This window comes from Sipha flava, unplaced genomic scaffold (genome assembly GCF_003268045.1).
Source record: "Sipha flava isolate LNK unplaced genomic scaffold, YSA_version1 128_pilon_pilon, whole genome shotgun sequence".
NCBI classification, from domain to species: domain Eukaryota; kingdom Metazoa; phylum Arthropoda; class Insecta; order Hemiptera; family Aphididae; genus Sipha; species Sipha flava.
In genome coordinates this window covers 181,599-193,798 of record NW_020271754.1, presented here as the reverse complement: position 1 = coordinate 193,798, position 12,200 = coordinate 181,599, and the positions used below count along the sequence as shown (strand labels likewise).

The 12,200-nt window shown below is 37.2% G+C and overlaps 1 protein-coding gene across 3 annotated transcripts in view; it reads left to right on the top strand.

Moving 5' to 3' along the window:
* LOC112694394 (alpha,alpha-trehalose-phosphate synthase [UDP-forming]-like) overlaps positions 1-12,200 on the top strand; it is a 12,769-nt gene extending 569 nt beyond the window's left edge. Inside the window, exons 1-7 of one of the 3 annotated variants that reach the window (XM_025569845.1) lie at positions 4,499-4,729; positions 6,901-7,018; positions 8,118-8,274; positions 8,703-8,828; positions 8,892-9,165; positions 9,922-10,179; positions 10,279-12,200. In XM_025569845.1, coding sequence (XP_025425630.1) covers positions 4,657-4,729; positions 6,901-7,018; positions 8,118-8,274; positions 8,703-8,828; positions 8,892-9,165; positions 9,922-10,179; positions 10,279-11,798 — 2,526 coding nt within the window. In that variant the 5' untranslated portion in view covers positions 4,499-4,656 and the 3' untranslated portion in view covers positions 11,799-12,200. Of the gene's footprint in view, positions 1-4,498; positions 4,730-6,657; positions 6,845-6,900; positions 7,019-8,117; positions 8,275-8,702; positions 8,829-8,891; positions 9,166-9,921; positions 10,180-10,278 lie in introns of those variants that run through there. The other 2 variants (XM_025569847.1, XM_025569846.1) reach the window with 2 other exon arrangements.

Here is a 12,200-nt window from a genome sequence, read left to right as displayed (position 1 = left end):
CCCATGCCCCCCCCCTCTTATATTCGTGCAAGCACACCTGTTGCGCGCGTTCAAGAGAACACGCTTCCCCAAGGGATCGGTGAATTTACGTCGGCCGTGCATTCATGTTACGCCGATTCCGCGTAGGTCGTCGCGAATTCGTACGTTCTCGCGATCGCCTACGACGAGTCGTTCGATTATGGTGCGTTACACTCGTGTACGGCAACATTGTCGCTAGAATCCGCCTCGAACAAAACGTCATCAAACGTCAGTGTACACATATAGAAGACCACCTGCCCCCCCCCGCACCCCCCCCCACACACACACACACACACACAAACACGTAATCGTTCGCTACCAGTCTCACGCACCGGTACGATATAGATTGATAGGTTTTATTTTTTTTTACCAACACTGTCTATTGTTTTATTTTTATATTTATACGCCGGGCTGATTTCCGATCAACGCGTATTCGCGTATCCCGGTCCTGTGCAACGCTCGTGTTCCCGTTGTTCGATGCGGTTCGGTTGCGCGTTGCTTTTGTTTGTTCTTCCCCAACCGTGCGCGTATTGAGAGCGCATAAAAAGTACTGATAAACACGTAATACGATTACGTTGTTATTGACTCACTTGACATTCGCAACGATCAGCTGTAAAATCGGCGGAAGACCTTGGGACTGTTTGTGAGAATTGTTATTCGCGATCTCGAGGGCGTATCACCTCAGACAACAACATCTAAGCTCATAAACAAAGTAATTGTCAACATCCACGTTTCACGGTTATCAGTTGTTCAAGTCTACGCGTTTATAAAAACGTATTTAATGTTAATAACGCGTCTAGAAAACACGGCGAGACCAGAATATTTAACGCAGTACGATCATTGTTGATACCATGTTTTCTTCAAATAATATACCTACCCGTTGTATCAGTACATATTACGTGCGCACCTCGGTCAAGGACTACTATAACCTTTATGCGTCCGATGCATATTTTAATCAGCGTAAACGTATTTTATTTTTTTTTTTTCAACTCGTTTAAATGTTGATTGGTGAACGAAGTGTTTGTTGTTTGAACAACTGCGGTTCGAAATTTGACCGGTGATTTACGTTTTGACCTTATTATAAGTAATGAGCACATATTAAATGGGGTTTTACTCTTATTTTAAACTATTAACATCGCATTTATCTACTTTTATAATGACATCATTAACACAATGTTTCTTTACGTTCTCGACCATTATCACAGCAATATGTTATTTATTAAAATATAATAGCTACCGGTTTGAAACGTGCGGCTCTTGTGTTGTACATTGTAATATTACATATATAAACAGATAATCGATGTTTTTAACAGAACAAACATATTATATATTTATATTTTTTTTTTAATTTATACAAATACAATTAAATTATGATAAAATGATTGCCCACTGTTTAGATTCAAAATTCTATAATAGCTAAAATACATAATTTTTTGACGATTTATCCATAAATCTTTACGTATGCTCACATAATTTTAATTTTCTGAAGAAGAGTTAACGAACAAGCAAGCTAGTGTATGTGTTTTTATTAATTTTTATATTATAGAAAAAATTCTGAATTTAAATACTGCGTTATAAACCGGTTTTTCTGAATTGTTGACTTTATGTGTTTAATAAATTCTTTAAATCATTCGAATTCTGACGAAAAACTATAATATACCTCAATAGGAAATCGAAAGGATTTCACAATACATGTTTTTGAAGTGTGTAAATAATGTAAAGTTAACAAAACGATAAATACTACGTAAGTACCCACCAACAAATCACTATAGTGACTAATTCGTATGGTCTGTTAATTTTAACTGAAATATTAATTTATATTTCGTATAATTTTACGACGTTACGTAAATAAACACACATTCGTATTTAAAACCGTTAACAAAGTATACAATGTTGTTTCAGCTGTTGTCTATAACACTATACGATTTGATATCTATAAAAAATAATAATATGCAAAGCAGAAATTAATTGTTATTGGTTTATAATTTTACAAGAGATAAATGCATAACAATATTTGATATTCGTGTTTAAACCCAAGTACCCGAAAAAAATTATCCAATCTGATACTATAGTCAGTAGGAAGTAAATGTTTTGCCAAATCAAATAAATAAAATTAATACGATCATTAACATATATACAGTCAATTAATCACTATGAGATTTCTAATAGTTTTCCTTTGAATACATAAGTTGACGTGATTATAATAAAATTTAATTACTATAGATTATTATATCACGATAATAGCAGAAATACCACCAAGGGTGCTTATATGGGGAGGTGGGTAAGGGAGGGACATGTCCCTCCTCTGGAAAATGTCAAAAATTTTGGGAAACTGATAAGAATATATTTATTTAAATAGAATTTAAAAATTTAATTTTATATATATGAAAATCTATAATTTGTTTATGAAAAATCTATTAATTTAGTTTGGAAAATAAGGTTATCAGCTATAAATAACAATACGCTTTTTCGTTTCTATTCTATGGATAATTATCAATTCTTAAAATATTGTGTATTTCCAGAAATACGGTATGTATGTGTGTGTGTGTGTGTACACCACCATAATATTTATATAATATTTGTAAATTAATATTTCAATAAATATAACTAATGTTTTAAGTGTCCAATTTATATTATTAATTAAATAAAAATTTCAATAAATTACTTTTATGGTAAATTGGTTAAATAATTATTATTTTATAGTCTTCCAGTTTGATATATATATAATGTAATAGTATAATGTTAAATTGTAAGGGCCTTCCTATACCATGGGTCATTCCTATTTATGAATAGATTGATAAATTAAAATATTGTTCCCCCTTTGAGAATTTTCCTATGGGCGCCCTTGAATAGCAAGACACAAGTGTTTTACATTAATTATACAGCAAACTGTGTATATCTGTATATTGTACTATTGTTGTTGTAATAAGATCAAAGTTCGGCGTTAATCGAATAGAGAAAGCTTACAATGTGTTTCTCTGTATTTATAGTGTGTTATAATATACTCTACGTTTACAATACAGTTATAAATGATGATAGTAGTCGATAACAGCAGTCAATTTCTGTGTAGATACGTTTTTAGTGATATCATCGTTAATCGAGCGTTCAATTTTCACGACTTGTAATATTTTGCTTGCACGTGTGCGGCGTGCATCATAAGTGGTATATAGTTATTTTCCAGAAATACAATAATAATTATAATATACATATATTGCGTATTAAAAGTAATAATTGTCAGGTTCACGTAAAAACACGTTACAGACGTCGAAAAAAGCTCGAAAATGTGAAATACAAAAAAAAAAAAAAAATCAACAATAAAGAGTGAAAAGGAGACCATAAAAATATCGTAGTCTTAACCTCGAACATTTGTTATACATGTTAAATTTAGAAATCTAATTGAATATGAAAAACATTGTCGCTAATAGAGTTGCCCAGCAACACTTGGCGGCGTACAGTGAGCACCGAAATATATTTTTATAATAAATATTCGTCGTTTAATTACAATTTGTAATTGCTCAGAAACATGTACGTATTTGTACATTTCTGCCTCGTGAAAATATACGTATACATAATTATAATTGTATAATTGTGATTGGGAATTTCGGTACGACGGTCACTTAAAATACAACACCTACGCTTATAAGATATATATACTCGTATACGTTGCACTCAATATCGTGGAATTCGCGGATATTGTCGACGGTTCCTTGATGAATCGAACCGGAACTAGTTTGGTGAGCACTCGTGCACCGTTATGATGTCGAACGTGTTCGATGAAGACCCTGATTTAGGCATTTCGTGCCCCTTGGGCGAAATAAAAAAAAATTTGACATTTTACGGATTAATCAGATGATTGTTTTCTTTTGAACATCATATTTTGTTTGTATTTGTTTTGCACAATGACAGTTGTATTCGTGAAAATCCGAGGCCCACTAATAACGAAAGCGGCTACATGCAGTCGTCCTGCCTGATGGTAATCGTTGCTCGATGTACGCGCGAACTAGTCGGAGTCGCGTTGATAGAATCGAAAAAAAAGCGCCTCGGCACCCCCGCCCGTGAAAAAAAACGAATTAGTCGTTGCGCGTTACGCGGTATAAGTGATAAAAGTGTTATGTGTCTCCGGAAGCATCGAGTACAATATATAGGATGCGACTCGCGATTTATTAAACCCCCCGCTTTTGGGGGGAGGGGAGGGGTCGATTCTTTTTTTTTTTTTTTTTATATCACTTCGGTAAAGGATTGGACGCGTACACGCCGTAGCGCGGAGGACGGACGTAGATATTTTTTATTTGGGAATGGGGGGGGGGGGGTAAATGGAAGAGAAGGAGACCGAGCCCGTCGGCGCTTAGCGAAGTCGGAACGCGATCGCGCGATTGGTGCGCGCGAAAAACAAATCGGTCCGGCCGCGGCGAGGATGATCGGTAGAGGCGCGCACAACAGGTGCGCGTGTTAACACACCGTCGGCGTGCTGGCGGAGTGGGACGCGCGCGCACACGTTTTGCCGACCGGAGGAACGCGCGCGCGCGCGCGCGCACACACGTATTCGCGGTGACCGGCAAACGACGCGCGATAAAACGGCACGTGCGCGATAAAATCCGTCGTCGGACGAACAACAGCGGAACGTCGTCGTCGCCGGTCATGGCGAACCGCCGTCTGAGCGTGAACGGTTACGACTTCGCCGAGACGAACATGTTCCGGACCAACGGGCAAAGTAAGAGACGCGCGCGGCTCCCGGGGCTAGGTTAGGTTCCAGGCGCAGGCGTATTAACGTGTATCTGATACGTCTACGGTTCCGGGCCCCCTTTGCTTGCACCCGTTCGGCCGACGTGTTGTCACGCTTTGGCACAATAAAAATAATCGAACTCGTATCCCGAGTTCAGCACGGCGAATGAGATCGTACGAAAAAAACGTTTCGTATAAAAAAAGGCTGAGAACGACGGGCCCCGTTCGGACGTACGGGGCGCCGGGGCTCTATCCCGACCCGCCCCACCCTCTCGCCGGCCCTGGTCACGATCCGGACTCGCGATCCAGACGTTTCCGCCGACCTACGGAACGGTACGGCACTTTTCGTCTCGTCCGACGCCTTCCCGGGCCACGACGACACGCGGTCAGGCTAATTTCTGGTGTCAGCGACAATCGCCTTGAAAGCGTTCGATCGTTTCGAAAATATATTGTTTTCGTTCGTTTCGCCGCCGTCCGCGGATTTGTCGGTATTTTTTTTTTTTTTTTTTTTTTTGAAAATTTTCGAAACCCTAATACCAGACGTGTGAACGCGGTTTAGTCCCCGAGTGGATATCGCGTTGCACGCGTATTTATCGTGTGCCGACATACCGCACGCAACAACTGATATGAGGACTACCAGAATCGAAACGCGCGTAAACACCACCGGTAATTTATGGTGTCCGCTCGAAACTCCGAAGCGAATTTAAACTCTACGCTCGTTATACATTTCGATAACGAAAATATTGTATGTAAATATGTCGGTCAATACTATTTCGTTATTACGGTTTTTAGGAAAAACTGATTTACGTTTTTATTTTTGTTTTCGCCTACCTGCAAAAATTATGCTCGTGCGTTTTTAATGTGTTTATCGCGTATATTGTATGTAATACGCACCAATGATTAGAATTTATTTTCGTAATCTACGTTTATACTTGTAGCCGATTTAAAATATGTTATTTCAGTTCTATACCAATATTTTCGGACGGAGATCGTAATAACAACGTATAACGCAATGTAAAATTATACAATGATTCCAAAAGTTTTTAAAATTTTATTTAATAGCCGCTTTTTTCACGTTTTTATTACTTTAATTGTATAATTTTTGTTCACTCATTACCATTCAAGGTCTAATGTAAATTTCTTGTTCGTATTATTTATAAAATATGATAATATTACAAGACTATTTAACTCAATCTTTTGGTCTCTACTAAACATGTAGATGTACAGAAGCCTATCGTAATTCTCGAGGTATTCAAATAATTTATTGCTTTCTGTATCATTAACCAAGGTTATCGTATGACGTCACATGCCTTCTTTGTACGTAAAAAAAATCTGTTTTGTTACAATTAATCTGTATCTATAAAGTCTTATCGCGAGAATTAATAAATTGTTTTTAAGCGTTTACTATTAAATACAATTCTTTGTTTTTTTAGCTAATTTATTATATTTCGGACGGCGAAACACGATTCGTTTTTACTAACATTATTATATAATTAATAAGTAGTTGTAGTTCTGTGATGTAATAAACGATAATGATATAGGAACAATAATCAATATCATCTCATTATCGTATGTGTACAATGTACTCCTTATAACGTTAATGATTCGTATTACGTTTTAAACAAACTACTAGTTACATCAAATAACAGACAATTCTTCTATAAAAATGATACGCAAATCGAAGAATTTTTATGTGTTTACATAATAACGTCCTAAACCACCAAATTAGTTTTACTATTCTGAACTACGCAGTGTACTTCTTAATTACACATTTATCGTTCTAATTAGTGAACTTAAGAGGTGACTGTGAGGGTATACCTTCCAATACGCAGTTCCTCGTATATTACAATGTACAGTGTGAGTATGTGTGTTTGAGTATGTGTGTGTGAGTTTGTGTCCGAGCGCGTGTGTGTTTGTGCGCGCGTGCGAGAATTCAATTCCATTGTGAACACAGTGATACCGAAACATCTTTGAAATGGCTTCATCACAATTACGATTATAAGAGCAAAAAAAAAAAATAATAACAAATTTCCATTTGACAGGATAAAATAAGGTTCAAAAGGCAACGCAGTGTCACTGTATTTCCACTCGTGTCACTTAAAAGGTGTTTTTCGCATCAGATTTCTCTGAAACTAAATTCAATAATTGTAATTGTTACAGACTTGTCCAGTATGGGAAACAAAAAGAGAGATATTAACGGTCCTCTTATAGTCGTTTCTAATCGACTTCCGTTTGTGTTGAGCAAAAATTCAGATGGAGAATTGGTGCGAAAACAAAGGTAAGCAATGCTTTTTTACTATAAATATAGTTAAAATATACAAAATGTCCATAATATTATAATTTTAGTTTTAATTTTCACATGAAATACACCCCATGAAGTTCTTACATAAGAATACACGTTTGAATTATTTCTTATGACATATTAATCCGATTATAAACATTTATCAAAAATGTTTACTAAACACACGAGTTTATAAAAATAATAGTTCAAACAAAAAAAAAAAAAAAAAAAAACAAATAATGTATCGTACTTAAATCTACAAAGTATCCGTTTATTTTTATGAAAGATTTTTCACATTTGTATATATTTATTAAAAATATTGGTTTTTGCATTAGTAACTTACGATTGCATAATTTGTAATTTTTATTTGAAAATCCCTTGAATATTTCATAATTTATATCACAGTTAAATACGCCCTAAATTATCAATTATCATTCATCTAATTAGTTTAATTATGCCTTACATTTTAAGACGTACGTTCATAAATATAAACTAAAATACTTCAGTGATATATGTTAGTAATGTTTATGCTTCATTATAATAATTTAAAATATACGTCGAATTCAAAATAAATATTTGTTGGACATTAGAATAAATTATACAAAGTATGTTTTCGACGTAAAATAATTTGTTTTCTATTTCAATTAAAATAAAAATCAATTCAAACTTAAGTATACACAACATTTCTCCAAGAAAAAAATATTAATAGTAATTTTATTATAGTTTAAGGTTTTAATTTTATTAAAGGGTAATATAGTACATTTATTATTTGATTTTTTGAAATCTAAAGTAAAATCATTTTTAAATATATCAAAAGTTATAGTAAAAAGTTAAGCCAATAATAAATTATCTTTGAATATTTATATTCTGATTATCGAATTAGAGTTCTATAAAATACCTCATCAATTATAATATCAATTATGATATTATAAATTGGAACACTTATAAGAAACTAGATACTGATAAATTATTACCTTTTCTATGTTTGTATATTTTAAACTAGGTACATTTATGTTACCAATTATAAGTAGAAATTAGTCATAAGTAATCAATTTAATTTAACCTAACCTAACCTATTTGATGTTAATGAAAACAGTGCTGGAGGTCTTGTAACAGCCGTCGCACCAGTTGTTGTCGAATGTAAAGGCACGTGGATTGGATGGTCCGGTTCGTTCGATTTAAAACCAGGTGACCCAATCCCAGAATCCGATCCCGAAGACAAAGCTCCGACTGCTGGACTAAAATCTAATCAAGTAAATATATATATATATATATATTTTTAAAAATGTTATTAAATATTTTATTTATAAAACTTTATTCGGTTAATTGGATATAATTAACAGAGTAAAATAGCACGAACTCGTAATTTTTTTCGATAATATGTGAAAGGATAACTTTTATTATAAATTGGTATAGTTAATTGTAATGTTTGTAATTTAATTCTATACTATTGCCACCGGGGTGTAAATAAATAAATAGATTACCTCACCTATTATTTGCTTTTAGCGTATAATCAAACGTGATATAAATGTTTAATATTTATTATTTATTTCATTTTTATTTCGTGATATTGATTCGCTTGTATACACACCTATACGTAAAAGTTTACATTATTTGTCAATTTAGCATTTGTTAATCGTATAACATTTACACTTACGATATACTTTGTTTATGATCGCAGATTATTCCGGTGCACATCGATAAATCCGAATTTGAAGAGTTTTACAACGGTTGCTGTAATGGAACGTTTTGGCCATTATTCCACTCGATGCCCGATCGCGCTAATTTTGTGTCCAAGGACTGGAAGGTAATAAATAATTAAACGTGCCTACGTGAACGGGATTAAATTGTTCGTGTTCCGCGATTACAGACGTATTGTAGAGTAAACGACAAGTTCGCGGATTGTACGCTGGACGCCCTACGAAATGTTATTAAAACATTAGACGAAGCAGGGAATCACGACACGGTTCCACTTGTATGGATTCACGACTATCAATTGCTGACGACTGCCACCAAAATACGACAAGTGTGCGAAGAGGAAAACCTCAGGTGTAAACTCGGATTTTTCTTGCATATACCGTTTCCGTCGTGGGATATCATGAGACTTTTGCCGTGGGACGATCAAGTTCTCCAGGGGATGTTGGGTGAGCGCGAGAAATACTTACAGATATAATAATTCGACCGATGATATACCTATACAACCATGGGCAGATCCTGGGGGGAGGCACTGGGGGCAAGTGCCATTGGAAAAAATAATATTTAAAATGAATTATAATTATAGTAAAATTAATAAATAATAAAAATAAATGTTGACAGTATCAGTACGATATTGTCGCATTATTTTCGAGAGGGGTCTAAGCCCTCCCCTTCCCAAGACACCCCAATGTACGATCAGATATTTTATGTAATTTCTCCTACAAAGTGCCACGACTGTAAATAGATGGTGGATCCGTCCCCGTGTATGGAATATACATATATATACAGGGACGTACTTAGGGGGAGGCGTGATATGAGTTTAGAACACCTCCCCCCATCGACCGTATTTTATGGTATTTCACCAAATTGCAAATTTACTTACAGTATAATTTGAATAAACGTTCGTACATGTAAAATCTACAAGTTGTATACAACTTGTAGATTTTACATATACTGTTTAAATATAATCACTTTCATTAATATAATAAGTTATATAAATACATGGTATTTATAAATGTAATACATAGGGGGAGCCCCTCACTTACCATAAGTCTATTCAATTTTAATACACCCCCGTTAAATTAATCCTGGATACGCCACTGTATATATATATATATATATATATATATATATATATATATATATGCGTGAATCACATTTACATAATATCGTTAATTTATGATTGTGTTTGTAAAACATTACAGCATACGATTTCGCCGCTTTTCACATCGAGGATTACTGTTTGAATTTCATTGATTGTTGTTGCCGGAGGCTCGGTTGCCGAGTCGACCGAACAAACATGTTGGTCGAACTTGCTGGACGTACCATACAAGTGAAAGCTCTTCCCATCGGTATACCGTTCGAACGTTTTGTGCAGTTGTCAGAAAAAGCGCCGACTTTTTTGAACATGCCAGACGACGTGAAAGTCATACTCGGTGTAGACAGATTGGATTACACTAAAGGTAAAGTCATGACCTGTCCGTTATTATTTATTTATTTCTTTTAATAATAAAATGTACATACATTTTTATCGACATTAATATTTGTGTTTCTGCCTGCAGGGCTCGTACATCGGATTCTCGCGTTCGAAAAGTTTCTCGAAAAGTATCCAGATTTCCATGAAAAAGTCGTACTGCTCCAAATCTCCGTGCCATCCAGGACGGACGTCAAGGAGTACAAGCAGCTCAAGGACGAAACAGAACTGCTCATTGGACGCATCAACGGCCGTTTTTCCAAGCCCAACTGGTCGCCCATCCGGTACATTTACGGGTGCCTAAGCCAAGAACAATTGGCGGCGTTGTATAGGGACTGCGCCGTAGCGTTGGTCACTCCACTCAGGGACGGCATGAACCTGGTGGCCAAGGAATTTGTCGCGTGCCAGATCAGGACGCCGGGCGTGTTGATCCTATCGCCGTTCGCCGGGGCCGGGGGCACAATGCACGAGGCGTTGCTGGTCAACCCGTACGAGCTGGACGAGATGGCCAACGTGCTCAACCGGGCACTGAAAATGCCGCTGGACGAACGCGAACTGCGCATGACCCAGCTGCGGCACCGCGAGCAGCTGTTGGACGTTAACTATTGGATGACATCGTTCTTCTCATCGATGGGCGCCTTGAAGGACGAGGACGAAGGGCCGCCGAAAACCATGCAACTGCGGCTGGACGACTTCGATATGTACCTGAGCAATCACATCGCTGGCGCGGGCAAGCTGAGCCTAATACTGGACTACGACGGCACGCTCACGCACCTCACGTCGCATCCGGACCTGGCCATCATGTCCGAGGAGACGATCAAGGTGCTTCAGAGGCTCACCCGGATGCCGGACATCAATATCGCCATAATATCCGGCCGGACGTTGGACAACGTCAAGTCAATGGTGGGCATCGAGAACATCACGTACGCGGGTAGCCACGGCATCGAGATCCTGCACCCGGACGGCACGAACTTTGTGCATCCGGTGCCCAGGCAGTACGAGCAGAAGATCGCGGGGCTGCAGAAGCTGTTGGTGGAGGAGGTGTGCAAGGAAGGTGCGTGGGTGGAAAACAAGGGTGTGATGCTGACGTACCATTACCGTGAGGCGCCGCCGGCCAAGCGGGAACACCTGGAACGAAGGGCCATTGAGATATTCAAGAACGCCGGGTTCGAGCCTCACCAGGGATTCTTAGCAATTGAGGGCAAGCCGCCGATCACATGGGACCAGGGCCGGGCGTCCATATATATACTGCGCACTACGTACGGCGTCGACTGGTCCGAGCGTGTGCGCGTCATCTACGCGGGTAACGAGGATGCCATGTTGGCCCTGCAGGGTATCGCGTGCACGTTCCGCGTGGACCCGTCGCCCATGGTGCAGACGGCTGCGGATTTCCGACTCTCCGGGCCGGACGCGGTCCTGACCATGTTGCGGTGGGTAGAGAAAGAGATGCACAAACGGTTGCCGACCCTGAACCGGACGATGAGCAACAGCAGGATACAAAACACCGCTCTGGTACACAGTATTAGCTCCCAGATGAGCATCGACCAAAAGGAAGAGGAAAAGGAAAAGATGATTTTACTAGCTAGACGGTCGAAACTGACGACATGATGATTATAATATTAAGGACGGTTATAATTTTTTTATTATTCGCTGTTGTTGTAAATAACGCTATAAAAACATTCTCGTCTCGTTCCCCGATACTTATTTACCATTTATACCTTAAGCAAATGTATTCGTTCTTAATTTTTTTTGTTCATAATAACTATATAGTGTCTATTAGGATTAAGATCATTGTTTTCAGTCATAAATAATTGTTTTAAGTCATAAATGTTTGTTTAACTATTTGTTTTATTTATATATATTATTATTATTATGTATAAATTTTTTTTTTTTTTAATGATACTGGCAAAAACAATTTCCAGTTAGTGATCAATGTATGAACACAATACTACAATGTGATTTAAAGCGTCGACATAAATTTAAAAAAAAATAAATAATTAAAAACACAAA